The sequence below is a fragment of the Cynoglossus semilaevis genome, chromosome 1, assembly GCF_000523025.1.
Source record: "Cynoglossus semilaevis isolate Cse_v1.0 chromosome 1, Cse_v1.0, whole genome shotgun sequence".
NCBI lineage: Eukaryota > Metazoa > Chordata > Actinopteri > Pleuronectiformes > Cynoglossidae > Cynoglossus > Cynoglossus semilaevis.
In genome coordinates, this window is record NC_024307.1 from 24098812 (window position 1) to 24113969 (window position 15158).

At 39.4% G+C, this 15158-nt stretch overlaps 2 protein-coding genes across 2 annotated transcripts in view; both read left to right on the forward strand.

Annotated features, from left to right (window-relative positions):
- dvl2 (dishevelled segment polarity protein 2) overlaps nt 1-5202 on the forward strand; it is a 17456-nt gene extending 12254 nt beyond the window's left edge. The window contains 10 exon segments of the mRNA XM_008321348.3: nt 3-78; nt 206-275; nt 359-498; nt 613-689; nt 778-845; nt 943-1062; nt 1494-1625; nt 2370-2546; nt 2824-3048; nt 3540-5202. Of these exon segments, the coding sequence (XP_008319570.1) occupies nt 3-78; nt 206-275; nt 359-498; nt 613-689; nt 778-845; nt 943-1062; nt 1494-1625; nt 2370-2546; nt 2824-3048; nt 3540-4096 (1642 nt within the window). The 3' untranslated portion in view covers nt 4097-5202.
- Nucleotides 5203-6268: 1066 nt separating this feature from the next.
- Nucleotides 6269-15158, forward strand: part of acadvl (acyl-CoA dehydrogenase very long chain) — an 11489-nt gene continuing 2599 nt past the window's right edge. The window contains exons 1-19 of the mRNA XM_008321329.2: nt 6269-6397; nt 6730-6817; nt 6935-7004; nt 7711-7779; nt 7958-8030; nt 8118-8182; nt 8275-8409; nt 8749-8893; nt 9395-9524; nt 9606-9731; nt 9813-10011; nt 10536-10640; nt 10815-10901; nt 11035-11097; nt 12788-12889; nt 13214-13311; nt 14152-14224; nt 14330-14402; nt 14645-14717. Of these exons, the coding sequence (XP_008319551.1) occupies nt 6744-6817; nt 6935-7004; nt 7711-7779; nt 7958-8030; nt 8118-8182; nt 8275-8409; nt 8749-8893; nt 9395-9524; nt 9606-9731; nt 9813-10011; nt 10536-10640; nt 10815-10901; nt 11035-11097; nt 12788-12889; nt 13214-13311; nt 14152-14224; nt 14330-14402; nt 14645-14717 (1760 nt within the window). The 5' untranslated portion in view covers nt 6269-6397; nt 6730-6743. The remainder of the gene's footprint in view (nt 6398-6729; nt 6818-6934; nt 7005-7710; nt 7780-7957; nt 8031-8117; nt 8183-8274; nt 8410-8748; nt 8894-9394; nt 9525-9605; nt 9732-9812; nt 10012-10535; nt 10641-10814; nt 10902-11034; nt 11098-12787; nt 12890-13213; nt 13312-14151; nt 14225-14329; nt 14403-14644; nt 14718-15158) is intronic.

The window sequence follows — 15158 nt, forward strand, 5'->3', positions numbered from 1 at the left end:
ACAGAGCAGAGTACGGCCTCCAGGCTTTTAAAGAGGCACCGTCGACGGAGAAAACAGCGCCCTCCGCGTCTGGAGAGGGTAATTACAGCTGCTACATTTTCTCATGATTTCCTGCAGCTGGTTGCAATTAAAAATTTGTCTTAAAAATTCTAAGTTTTTTTTTTGATAATATAGTGAATATTTGTTTTTTTATTTTTGAATACAGGCTTCCTCCTTCAGCAGTGTGACAGACTCCACAATGTCCTTAAATATCATCACAGTCACTCTCAACATGGGTCCGTGCAATTCCAACATTACTAGATCATAACATTACGGCTCGGGCATACGTTCTCATGTGAAATGTCTCTTACCTTTACAGAGAAGTACAACTTTCTGGGCATCAGTATCGTGGGTCAGAGCAACGAACGGGGAGACGGAGGCATTTACATCGGCTCCATCATGAAGGGAGGAGCAGTGGCTGCAGACGGACGCATTGAGCCTGGTGACATGTTGCTGCAAGTGAGAAAAGCCATGAGTTAAAACCTCATTCAAAACAAAAACATTTAGTAGATATGGATTAATTGAAAAAGAAATTTAATTTGTGCCAAACATTTTCTAATCTCTTAATTTAAGGTGAACGACATCAACTTTGAAAACATGAGTAATGATGACGCCGTGCGGGTGCTGAGAGAGATCGTACACAAGCCAGGGTGAGTATATCTGCATTTTATTTTCTTTTTTTAAACATCACAAAAATAATTTTCCAATGTTTTTATTTATTATTTCCTTTTTTTGCAGGCCCATTATTCTCACAGTGGCTAAATGTTGGGACCCGTCTCCTCAAGGCTACTTCACTCTCCCTCGTAGTAAGTACTAAAAGCTGCATTACATTCAGGGATGAACTGTTTTTGCTCTTGTAAACCTCTGTATGAACTTTCTTTGAATTCTTCTCTCCTGGCACAGATGAGCCGATCCGACCAATCGACCCCGCGGCGTGGGTCAGCCACTCTGTGGCCATGACCGGGACGTACCCTCCTTACGCAGGCACCATCACCTCTTCCTCCTCTGTTACTGAGACTGAGCGTGAGTTCCTGTTTGTAATTACACCTTGTAACCAACCTCCCCTCTTTATTTTCATCTCTTTCATTCCCACACAATTGTTGATAAAACTCTACCCTCCTTCTTTGTCAGTCTGTCGATATTCCTGTCCCTGAATGATGATCCTTACTGTAAAGTATCTTCCTCCTGTTAGGTTTTACTCATCCATCTTTCTCCTGTAACTACTCTGGCACAGGAATCATCTTTCACATCTGTTTTTCTTCCTTTTTTTGTACCCCACCTCGGCTGTAATGCGATGTGATAAATGTCTGCACCCTTTGATCTTCTCCAGAGTTGCACATTTTGTTTTGACCCAGTTCTGATTTCATCTCCGTCCTCCTAACATTCATCTTTACCCGTCTACTCTGCTTCCTCTTCATATTTCCAACACATCTTTATCTTCTTCATTTCTGCAGGTTTTGATGACTTTAACCTATCACTGCACTCAGACATGGCATCAGTTGCCAAAGCCATGGCCTCACCGGAGTCTGGTCTGGAGGTCAGGGACCGCATGTGGCTGAAAATCACCATTCCCAACGCTTTCCTTGGTAAGAGAGGGTTAAAAAAAGAATAAAAAGAAAATAAAACAAGAGAGGACTCTTGCTTCACAAATCCTGTGTGCTGTGCAGAGTTTAACAGGGCAGCCATTATGTTCACAGAATTAGAGCTGTGTGACTCGTGGGAAGTTTTGACTGAAAACAGCTGTTAAATTGGAATCACCTGCAGGAGAATCACGAGGCAGCATGAAATAAACAGTGTTTGTCTGCATTGTAGTGGTTTAAGGAGGTTTTCTGTTCTGCACAGTTTCTGACTGACTTTACCATTATTGTTGTTTGGACCAGATTATGGCTAATCCAGCAGTTCCTGGGTGATGAGACACTCATATGTTATGAGTTATGAGTTGATGTTTGAGAGTGACTATTTATTTTTGTCTGTAAAATAGTAATTTCTTCAAGATGTTGAAAGGTAACAGGATATATTAGTTTACTTCATGGTCACTGAACTTTCAAAAAACACTGAAGTTTTTCTTTGAGAAAATGTGTTTGAATGGTGTTTTTAAATTATGTGGTTTAATTTTTAAATGTTTATGCATATTTTTGTGCCTGAATCAGATTAGCAGTGCTTCCTATTGACTTGATTTGAAAGACTTGTTCTCTGTCCAACACTAAAAAGTTATAGTACATAGCATCAAAAATGTAATTGATTACTTGTATTCATTTATTTCATAACAATCTTTTTTAAGCACACTTCCTAACTCTGCTTCTCTTTAATTTCTCGGCATCCACCTCCAGGCTCAGACGTTGTTGAATGGCTGTTTCATCACATAGAAGGATTCCAGGACCGCCGTGAAGCCAGGAAGTACGCTAGCAATCTGCTAAAGGCCGGCTTCATTCGGCACACTGTCAACAAAATCACTTTCTCTGAACAGTGCTACTACGTTTTTGGAGACCTGAGCGACTGCGAGAACTGTGAGTTGGCAGAAATGGCACAACAATTTACCGATTCACTTAAAAACAACAAAAATGATTTCATAAAGGCCAGGGGTTGAAATCCCATGTAACTGTAGATTGAGGAAAATATACTGCTGAGTGCAGCATGGAAATCCCTCAGCAGCCAGGACAATTATTATTTAAAAATTAACTTAAATTAAATTAAGAATCGTCAATGAGAATAAAGAAAAAGAAGAAAAGAAACCTTACAAAGAGTTGGTCAAATTACATTTCTGCTTTTTAACCTCTCACACAGACATGGCCAATCTGTCCCTGAATGACAATGATGGCTCTAGCGGGGCCTCAGACCAGGACACGTTGGCTCCACTGCCGCTCCCTGGTGCCACTCCCTGGCCCATGATGCACACCTTCCCCTACCAGCCCTACCCAACACACCCGTACTCCAGCCAGCCTCCTCCGTACCACGAGCTCAGCAGCTACAGCTATGCTCCTGGCAGCACAGGCAGCCAGCACAGTGAAGGTAAGATCAGCTGCTCAGATAGAGGCAGCTGCAAAGTTCAGTCTGTTTATCATTGGTTGATCTCGTTGTTTGTTTTCCTACACATACAGCCCGTTAACTTCAAGTTATGCACTGAATGATAGCAATTACTACCCACTGTCAAAGCATACCTAAACTTTGAGCTCATCTCTGTTGTTCCTGTTTTAAGCAACATTTTTATATGTTAACTTGTGAAGTTCTATAGAAGCTTTGTAGGATACTTTGTTTGTTTGTTTAATTTGTTACTCTTAAAAACAGTAAAGAAACATATACAGCGAAGTCATGTTTTTGTATTTTTAACGATACTGCGCAGCACTGGTGGATGTGTGTCTTTTTAGCTCTCTGCTGCCAAAAAATATTATGTGGAGCGCACTGGTGGATGTGTGTCTTTTTAGCTATGGATGTGGAGCAAAACAAATACATCAGATAAATGTTATGATTAAGATTAAAAAAAGTGCTTTGTCAAACTACAGGGAGCAGAAGCAGTGGCTCGACAAGAAGCGAGGGTGATCGACGCCGCAGTAAAGGTCCAGGCAGCACTGTAGGTGGAGGAGAAAAATCTCCTTCTGGTGGAGTTGGAGAAGGTGGCGGCGCTGACTCTCGGTCCGGCAGCGGCAGCGAATCAGAATACTCCACCCGCAGCAGCTTGCGGCGCGGCCACGGCTCCGCCACCCCAAGCGAGCACAGCCACGTCTCCTCTCAGCGCTCGCATCACCACCGCATGCCCCAGCCGCCTCACATGTCGCCGTATCCACCAGGGATCCTACCCTACAACCCCATGATGGTGATGATGGTACCACAGCACCCACATCCAGCCATGGCTGCCGCACATGCTCTCCCACACACACAGCAGATGGCCACGGCCATGCACCCTGCTTTACCTCCACCGCCTTCTTCTACTCCAGGGGGACCCCCCGGTGCCCCTCCCACCCGTGACCTTGGCTCTGTACCTCCTGAGCTGACCGCTTCACGTCAGTCATTCCACTTGGCCATGGGCAACCCTAGTGAGTTCTTTGTGGATGTCATGTAGTTGGGTTTTATATAGTCTTGGTGTTGAAGTCAGTGTACGGTTTCTGCTTGTTTTTGACGAGGATCTGACAGTAGCTTGTTGAGCTCACAGGTGCCTATTGAAACTAGGGCAATTGTTACCAATTTGGTGAAAACAGGGTTTGACATTGACGAAGAAAATGTGAGAAATATTAAAAAAAACTCTCAATGTTGGATGTATTGGCAACGATGACACTACTAAATTCTGTAAAAAAAAAAATAGATTCTGCTCCTTTTACTTTAAAGTCTTTTAATGGCTAAGAGCTGCATAGCACTCTAGTTTTTTAAATCCCTGTTAACAGAAATACTTTTAAGGAGACGCGTTCTCTTGCTCAGCTGCCAGTGCTGGAAGCGCACAGACCATAGTTTAACACTAGAGGGTGCCCAGTACACCATGTACTTGAAAAGGATATAATCCTGTACATACTTTGTTCAGACTGTGCCAGATTGTAACACTCCAAAGTGCCTTTGCTCTTTGTGTTTTTTGGAGACATTTTCACACTCCACATTCATAAAGTACAAATAACGTTTTGTTTGTTATTGTTTGACAATGAACTCTCCTGTGTATATATGTACATATATTTGTGTATGTACATATATACAACACCAGGGTAAATGTAATAACACACAACAGCAAGCTCGAATGTGAAAAGAAACAAGGTCCAACTATGTCAGGTGAACTTGTGTTTAGTGATCACTGTGTAGCCTAGTCTTTGTATGAACTCTCGAGGAGTACTATGCTTTGTGGTATGGGACTTTAACGGTACTAGTTGGTGAAAGGAAGATCCTAAAGAGCGGTACTTTTTGATAACAATGCTTTGTAAATCTGAAGTAACTGTGTTCCATGTGCCCTGGCTCCCTGTACTCTTTTTGTATGTTACTGACTCATTATTCACCTATTTCATTTGTTTTTGTATGAGTGACTATATAAATCATGTGTAACCCAAACTTTTAAGGTGCTAAATGAAGTCATCATTAAAAAGAAAAAAAAAAAGCCAGAAAAACATGACATTTTTACAGTGTCTCATTGTTTGCTTTCATATTGCCACCTTTTGTTTTTGTTTTTTTGAGAATAAATTTATTACCAGCGTTCTTGTTTTGAGTTCAGTCTGTACCACTTTCTACACTGACATGTTAAGCATCTGTTTTCAGTCTGTACCACTTTCTACACTGACAGGTTAAGCATCTGTTTTGTTTTTGACAAAATGTCCTTATTATTAGCATAAGTGTAATGGCAGCTGTTCAGATTTACATTATATTCCCTTCATGACATGGGTCTAGTGCTGCACTCTGTTTGCATCAGTAGGGCGCAGATGATCTGCTGAAATTCAAATCAAGCATTTTAGTGGAAGAAAAATGGTTTGAGTGACTTTTAATGGTGGTCCGTGTAGGGTGGAGTGTATAGAACAGGGGGGAAAACCACAGAGAGCAGCAGCAGTGCCACTGGACAATGCTTGTTTGCTGTATGACACTTAGAAGCAAAAGAAGAAGAAGATGAAAGGATGACATCACTCCATGGCAAGTGGTCATTAAGGGCCTTCAGAGAAAAAAGAGGAGGTGAATGGTATATAAGACAAAAAACCCTCCTTCAGTTAAAGCAGCATTTTAGAAATATATATAAATATATTGGCTTGCATAAACAGACATATGTAAGGATGTAGCACAACATGTGATAGCCTATAGCCAAAAGATGTCGGTTAAAGCATAAGGGGTATGGAGTGGCCTTATGTAAAAACATGTCACACTAACATGGCTGCTTCTGTAGTGATAAACGTCAACACCTGTGGTAACGTCCAAGACTCTTTATTGTGTAATGGAAACAACAATTACAACCTTTATTTAATTGAATATTAAATCGAAATTAATTGAATATGAAATCAATTTAAATATATTGCTTATTCACAAGTTTCTATACTTTTTGCTGCTTCTATTTGTCCCTATGAAGTAACAAAAATGAACTGCTTTTTGAATTGACGTTATGAGTATTTTTTATGTACAGTATCTTTTTACATAAACTGATATTTATTTCATTTCCCCAAGAAAGTGTAGTTACAACTGGACACCACACATTGTCTGTTAAAGCGCTTAAAGCTTTGTTTTTAGACGGAAATAACGTAATAAATGTAATTTTATTTTCTATATTTGTTTTTATCGTATTTACTACATTTCCCAAGATGCGCCTAGGCGGAAGGGAGGGATTTAACATTGGGTCAGTTGAGGAAACTGTGGGTTTGTGTGCACACTGTGGGGTGTCGTTTTAAGAGAACTTCGGTAGATTTGTCAGGTAAACACATGTAAATTGACTAGTGGTAAATATAATTAAAGTATTTTGACAGTGATGGAATTCTTTTTCTGTGGCTACGGGGCTGAGAAGCGGCTACTTAGCTTCGGTTTCTGCTGCTATGGTGCTGCTATGAAACTGTTAGCTCACTTACTTTAGCCCTTAGCCAGATGATGACGTTTTGGGGCTGAGAAGCGGCTCCTTCGCTTCGGTTTCTGCTGCTATGGTGCTGCTATGAAACTGTTAGCTCACTTACTTTAGCCCTTAGCCAGATGATGACGTTTTAATACCTATAATTTGTAAACGTGCATTCTTTTTCTCTGTTTTACAATTAGATTAAACTACAATCATGTTGCTTCGTAAAGTGTCTCGGTCCCCGGCTCTGTGCGGCGCAATTCTTCGAATTCCTCCAGTGCTGTCTAGGTTGGTTATTTAACAATACCTTTATTCAAAATTATGCAGCTATTCTAAGCAATATAAAACTAGTAAGAAAGGCTGACAAACGTATTAATTTGTTAAAATAATGTGTCTGATCCGCAGAGGTCAGCTTCAGGCCAGAGCTGTGGTTGCCGGTCACAATTCCCGACTCTACGCCGGTCAAGCTGCACAGGTGAATAATCACTGACCTACATTTTTGTGTTTATCTGTCTGAAAACGACTTTATTTTGCATACGTGAATTGTATTTAATTACATCCGAAATGTTTAAGTGTAAAGTCCGTTGTCCGTCTTACATCCGAAATGTTTAAGTGTAAAGTCTGTTGTCCCCGTTTGCCGAGTTATGGATGACATTACGTCGACACCCCCTCCCGTGGAAGTGGGTGAAGGTTCACTCACTGGTCACATGACCCAGTTGTTAAAGGTGACTCGTGTGGGTGATAGTGCAGTTGTCCAGGACAGGCGGACTGTCCTGCTGTGTACTTTCCAAAAATAACTTTGGATGATTACTGCCACCTTTTTTCCATTCCAGAATGTATGGACTTAACAAACAGTGAGACAACATTTGGTCCTCATTTAAACAATCAAAGTGTTTGTAGTTCATTGACATTGTAGAAAAAAGAATATTCTTCTCATAAACTTTAACTTAGAGTGGTATTATTATGTTGTTTGTCATATCTTCTTTGTGATGCTCTATTTTAATTGTCACCGTATCACACATTTTAAGGTGATAACAGTTTAAAAAAAAAAAAAGTATCACACATTTTAAGGTGATAACAGTAAAAAAATATATATATATGCGCAATCTCTGGAACATTGATTGCACTTGTATGATAAGAACATATTGACCATTATAGAGTGTTTCTTGTCTTGTCTTCAGGCTGTTCTTGACAAGCCAGCAGCTGTTGGAGTTGAATCATCTAAAGTAGAAAAGAAAACAACTGCTCAGGTTTGTACCTTTTAAAAACAACAACATTGAAGTGACGTTAAGTTGAAACTGTTGACACAACTGTTGACACGACTGTTAACTTTGTCGTCACAGCAATTTAACTCAGTGCTTCTGGTAAACAATAGCAGCAAAAATGTCACATTTAAATACTAACAATATCTGTCTTATGATTTTGCAGGAGTCCAAATCATTTGCAGTCAACATTTTCAAAGGGCAGCTCACCACTCCTCAAGTGTTCCCTTATCCTTCAGGTTTTTACAGAATACTTACATTTTTATTTATTATAAAAGTAAGAATTCCACAATCACATTAGAATAACTACTCTTTCTCACATCTAGCTCTCAATGAGGAGCAGGAGCAATTCTTGAGAGAGCTTGTTGGCCCTGTTTGTAAATTCTTTGAGGTAAGTTTTTCCATTGTATTTGACTTTTTTGCCGTTCTGCCTGCAGCGACTTTTTGTAAACGTCCTTTACTGTCTTTCTTTGTTGCTCACAGGAGGTGAACGATGCTGCTAAAAATGATGCCTTGGAGAAGGTGGAGGATCACACCATGGAGGGTCTAAAGGAGATGGGTGCCTTTGGCCTGCAGGTGCCCAGTGACCTAGGCGGTCTGGGCCTCTCAAACACACAGGTGTGTGAGAGCACACACAGTTTGATGTATAACAAACCCCAATGATTTTATTAATACTTAAAGTAAGTAATAAAACAACCATTAAAAAGCTGGTATAAAGCAAAATAACGAACCAGGTTGTAACTATTTTTACATCAAGAAACCATATTAAATTGTTCAACTAAAAGGTATAATAAATGACCTTATTTAAAATTTAAAAAAAGATGAATGATAACCTGGTGAAATATCCACTGACATTTAAATAATGTGACAGCTATCCTCCTTTAAACAGTCAGGTTTCCAGCAGATGGTTAAGTGATTGCTGATGTGAGTCTGATACAGATTGGTCTTATTTCCCAGTACGCCCGTTTGGTAGAGATTGTCGGGAGCCACGACCTGGGCGTCGGCATCACTCTGGGTGCTCACCAGTCCATTGGCTTCAAGGGAATTCTGCTGTTTGGGAATCCAGCACAGAAGGAGAAGTACCTGCCAAAACTGGCCACAGGTATAACAACGTTTATTATTGTCAGGGTAACTGTGTCAGTTGTAGTAACTGTATATTGTCTAAAAATATATGTGTAACTGTGTCAGTTGTAGTAACTGTAACTGTATATTGTCTAAAAATATATATATTCAACATAAATATGCATTTTTTTTGACATTTTTCATGATGAATAATTCCGCAGTTTCTATTAGTCAAAAACAAAAACTGCAGGAAACTCATACATACATATACGTTCTGTAATATGTCTTTTTGTTGCAGTAACATGTTGGCTCAAACTATGTTATGACAGTAACAGTATGACAGTAGAGCCTTTGCTCCTTATCTTTGAAGCTTAAGGCAGAAATATAACGCATTGTCTTTAAATGTGACATAATTTCAATTCAATTTCATGTAAAGAGACACTATGACATAGATTCGATTTGATTGGATTTGTAACAGTTACAGTTATTCCTGCAATGTGTGTCCTGGGTTGATGTACGTGGCTTCTCTAAATCCCCGCAGGTGAACACATCGCCGCCTTCTGTCTGACTGAACCAGCCAGCGGTTCTGACGCCGCCTCTATCAAGACCACAGCTGTTCAGTCACCATGTGGAAAATATTTCACTTTGAATGGAAGCAAGATTTGGATCAGGTAACAGAAGAACCTGGTAGTTTGTCTTATTCGCCACAGGGAGGCAGTGTTTTACAATTTATCTGGAAACTCTCCTGTCAGCAATGGTGGCCTGGCTGAGATCTTCACAGTGTTTGCCAAGACGCCCATGAAAGATCCCAGCACTGGGGAGGTACAGGACAAGATCTCGGCCTTCGTCGTGGAGAGGAGCTTTGGAGGAGTGACACAGTAAGCTCATTCACCTGTCATGACTTCATTTTTTCCCCTAGCCCTGCTAAAAGTGTTCCTGTCCTATTATTTTCCTTGCAGTGGCCCACCAGAAAAGAAAATGGGCATCAAGGCGTCCAACACAGCCGAGGTCTATTTTGACAATGTCCGTGTGCCAGCCGAGTGCCTGCTGGGGGAGGTAGGAGGAGGATTCAAGATTGCCATGAACATCCTGAACAACGGGCGCTTTGGCATGGCTGCTGCCCTGTCAGGGACCATGAAGGGTGTCATCAGCCAAGCTGTGAGTAACCAATATCAATGTGTTGCACACAGGTCTCAAGATCCAAATACTCTTTATTAAATCCCTAACTTATGTCAAAGTTAGTTACTTGCCAGTCTAAAGTTTACTGGTGGTTGTTGTTTCAATTTAAAGAGTTGGTGTCACTCCATATTCTAAGGGGTTTGTTGAATCACAGCTGTCAGCAGAAAAAGAAAGTAGTTGTTGTTGTTTTTACCACGAGCAAGCAAGGACAGTAAAAGAACCCAAAGCTACTAAACAGGAAGTTATTGAGGGTTTTAATGCTCATACATTGTATGTTCTTTTTTTTTTTTTTTAACCACCAATTGAAGTTTTTTTTCGTTTGGAAAACACTATTAAATGTTGAAGAGCAACAGAGAAGCTGGACCAGCCAATCTACTACAACCGTCTGTGGTTTAAGTTGCTTAATTTTTACATAGACACTGTTATTATTACAATTTCCTTTAAATAATTAACTAATATCCTGACTTCAATGGTTTAGTTCTCGTGTAAATGTATTTTCCCAGGTGGATCACGCAGCCAACAGAGTCCAGTTTGGCCACAAGATCCACACGTACGGAGCCATCCAGGAGAAGATTGCACGTATGACGATGCTGCAGTATGTAACTGAGGTCAGTAACACGAGTATTACTACTACTTCATATACATCACAGTGTGCAACTTTTAACAAGTGTGCTTTATATTTTACCTCCTTTATGAAGTTACCATTTTATGTTACTGTTGCATCAAAGATGTCATTTGTATCAGCTGATGTTTTTTTTTTTATCTTCTGTGTCTTTTTGCAGTCAATGGCCTACATGATCAGTGGCAACATGGACAGTGGAGCGACGGACTTCCAGATAGAAGCTGCCATCAGCAAGATCTTTGCTTCTGTAAGAGCTTTATCAGCACAAAAGAACATTGTTCTCACACAACTTGGATAGTTGCTTAGAGGAAGTAGAGGTTTGGAAATGTTCTAAAGATACATTTGTATAAATGTGCTTTTATGTTTTCCGATTGCCACAGGAAGCGGCGTGGACCGTGACTGACGAGTGCATTCAGGTTATGGGAGGCATGGGTTTCATGAAGGTGAGCCCTGCGTCCACATCCTGTTGTCACAAATGTACCGAGGGTTTGTGTGGCACAAAAGCACATGACTTGTTTGTTTGGCGCGTGCTGCAATTTGAAACTTTCCACAGTGACAAATGTCAGATCAGTAAATAACAGCACATTGGAGACCAATGTTTTGTTTTCTTTATGAAGCGTGCAAGACCTTAAGATGTAAATTAAAGACCCGCTCTGGTATAGTGATTTCATGTCTCTATAAGAATTGCCAGAAATTGCCAATCCAAGTCAAATTGAAATCCAAGTCATCGTGAAGGTATAAATGGACAAATGAGGCAAAGCTGTGTCAGTGTAGCCTAGCAGGTCAAATCAAAGGTAGATGTGAGATTGTTATTCCTTTCTTTAAAGATGCTCAAAAGATATCTTACAAATGGAAATGTATAAAACTAGTATTTAAGTATGATTACAGAGCCTTTCATCCTTCCTCTTTGGCAGCTCATCCCCAGTATTTGGTTGATGGGTGAAATGCAGAGGACAAATTCTGTTGTGTGTACAATGGCAGTAAATAAATCATTAATATACACCCAACAATTTTATAGTTATATAACATCTATATATATTGTTATTATATTTTATACCATATATTTATTATATTTTGAAATATAAAAAAAATTAGATTAGATGGGGTGCTGTTGTGCAATATTGCTCACATGTGCACATAAAGGGAACAGCAAGAAGACGACGACAACAACAGAAACTCTCCCTCTCTGTGTGTGTGTGTGTGCGTGTGTGCCTCGCATCTCAACCATGACACTAAACTTTGGGATTTCCCGCCTCTCTATTTAATAATGTTCTTAGAGAATCTCTGTTGTATCTGTGAGTCTGTCCTTATTTGAGATGCTGCAAAGTACACAGCAGTGTCTCTTTACCCAAAAAAAAAACCTTTACCTTGTGATTTGCTGCCTATTGGTTTAGTCTTCATGCTTCTTCCAACCCTAATTACATCCTCAGAATCGAGAAAATTCCCAACGATCATCATTTCCTGGTTTTATCAGTTGTGCAATAGTTTTTCCTTCTTGTAACCCTCCTCCCTTGTCCCAAAGCATCAATACCTGCAGTGTTAGTTTATTGTCATGGATGATGTTTATAGAGGACCTTGTTCCAATATTTGCTAAGCTAGTCTTAGCTTAGTGTTGGTTACAGTGATCACTTTGTGTGTATGTAATTGTTGCATGAAAAATCTTGCTACCGGTTGCCATGTCTGTAAAAACAACTGCAAACTGCCACAGTAGCTCTTGTCACCCACGTTGTTGCAGTATTTAAAGTAAACCGTGCAACACATGGGAAGAATTTTCAAGCAGATTTTAATCATTAGATAGGTACGCTTTGAAAAAACCACAGGGCGGTGATGTGAACTATAATATGCTCTCTCGCATAGTCTATATATGTGTGACTTTATTACTGATGCCCCTGTATTGTAGTCATTGTATCTGTGTGGCCTCAAATACAAATCTTTTCTTAAACCTTTTCTCATATTACATGTGCAGCTGTAGGTTTCACATCCTTGTTCATGTTGGTGAAATGTGCACCAGATCAGAAAATTATTTTTTATGTCAAAAAATGCACAAAGACTTCTTCCTGCCGTCTGATTCTGAAATTGTTGTAGAATTAAAACACAAGTTGCTACATTTGTTTTCTGTTCCTCTCTCTGAAGGACCCTGGAGTGGAGAGAGTGATGAGGGATCTGAGAATCTTCCGAATCTTTGAGGGAACCAACGACATCCTGCGGCTCTTTGTGGCCCTCAACGGCTTCCAGGTAATTTGATGCCCAGCGTGTCATGTTTGTTTAATAAATAAATAAATAATGAACTGATTTGAACTGATAATTTCAGTTTGAGGAAGTGTTTTCTGCAGCCTTAATCACTTCATCATCACATCCTAAATCCACAGTAATGTGCTTCAAACACTACTGCACTGACTAGTGTGTTTTTCAGTAATACAAAGTCATTCTCATTCATGTTTAGTCAAGTCTACAGGGAAATTGACTTTAAATCATTAGATGTATTGTATATACTATATAGTATAGTAGAAGTATATAGTATATATACTTTTTAGAAAAATATTTTTTGTTTTACTTTAGAACGCAGGTAACCAGCTGAAGGGTCTACAGAAGGCCCTGAAGAACCCACTTGGAAACGCTGTACTGCTGGCAGGAGAACTCTCCAAGAGGGCTAAAAGGTTGCATCATTTACACTCACCCCTCTCTGCTTTCCGGTATCTTTCAAATCACATGACAGAACAGAAAGGCAGCTGCTGATGGTGTACAATAGACAATATTATTTATCATCCGATGTTGTGTGCACTTAAATGAAATTGTCACATGTTTCAGGCTTTGGCTATATTGTTTTTTTTTGTTTTGTTTTTGTTTTTAATCTACTAGTAGTCGGTCTTCCCCAAACTCCCGGCCTGCAACCAAATGATAACTGAAGTGGCAACAGTAGCCCTCAGGTTGTCTGAGGTTTAGCCTCTGCTATCCCTCTAGTCTTCACCAAACAGTCTTTATATGGAGGTTTTAGATACCTTCACTGTGGTAATAGAATGGAACAATAAATAAATAAATAGAATAACCCTCAATGTCATTGAAAATAGGATAACTTTAATCTTAAGTAACCTTAAGTATTCAGTTGTATTTGCTTTGACCAACACTAAATATTTGATGTAAATACTGTATAAAAAAATTCTGACACTTTTGTTCTTATGGCAGTACATTTAAAGTTAAGTGCATATATATATATATATATTTACATATACATGTATATGTATGTATATATGTGTATGTATGTATATATGTGTATATATATGTATATATATATGTGTGTGTGTGTATATATGTATATACGGTATGTATATATATGTATGTATATATGTGTATATATATGTATATATATATGTGTGTGTGTGTATATATGTATATACGGTATGTATATATGTGTATGTATGTATATAATGTAATTATATACATATACGTATGTAATTACAATTATTAACGCCACATAATATACAATGTTGTGTTTGCAGGAAGGCGGGTTTGAGCACAGGCCTGACACTGCAGGGTACCGTGCACCCTGAACTGTCACAGAGTGGTGACCTGGTAGGTTACTCTTTCAGTGTTGGTGTTTTTAATGTGGCTGAGTGGGTTGTTGGGTGGAAAGTTTTGAAGAACTGATTCTTTTTTGTGTGTGTGTGTTTTGTATAGACAGTTAAAGTAATTGAACAGTTTGGAACAGTCGTTGAGGAGCTGCTTGTCAAACATGGCAGGAAAATCATTGGTAAGAGTTTGGGCGAATGTGGGCATGTGTGTGTGTGAGACGGAGAGAAGGTGAGATTTTGTGGGTGTAGATAAAATCCCCAGGTATTGCTTTTAGTCATTTTTTTCCTCGCTCAGTCTCTGGTGATCTTTCGGGCTTTGATTTAATGAATGAAAAAGAAATTATAACATTGTTTCATGGTAGTTTATCCTTTTTTTAATTTTTGAAAAATATGTTAACACGTTATTTTCTCTGTCTTACAGATGAGCAGTTTGTCCTAAAGAGAGTAGCAGACTGTGCCATTGACATTTATGCCATGGTGGTTGTACTTTCAAGGTACACGATGAAATAATTAAGTGTTAATCTGGTTACAAAATAACTCCAATTAAGGAGTCTGTGGGAGGTTTCCTCAAATAATAAGTGTTAGTATGTTGTTAAGCTGGATAATCACAACATAGAAACTCTTCCAGAAATGGTTCATCCTCAATGACATGGTTTACATTTGAATTAAAGATATATAGAGCAGTGATCTCAAACTGTTGGCCCACAGGCCAGTTTCAGCCCATGAGCACCCCCATGAGGCCTGAAGCTAGATGTCAGTATAATGTAACCTGTCAGTTTTTGGCCCTTCAATAATGGCAGAGGCAACAGTGACCCCCACCTCATCTGAGCTTGAGACCCCTCCTGTGGAGAATAAACAAAAGTACCAATGGCTACGTCACACAGTTATGCCTTATGTTAGCATTGCTTAAAAATGATATTTTGGCTAACGACAGG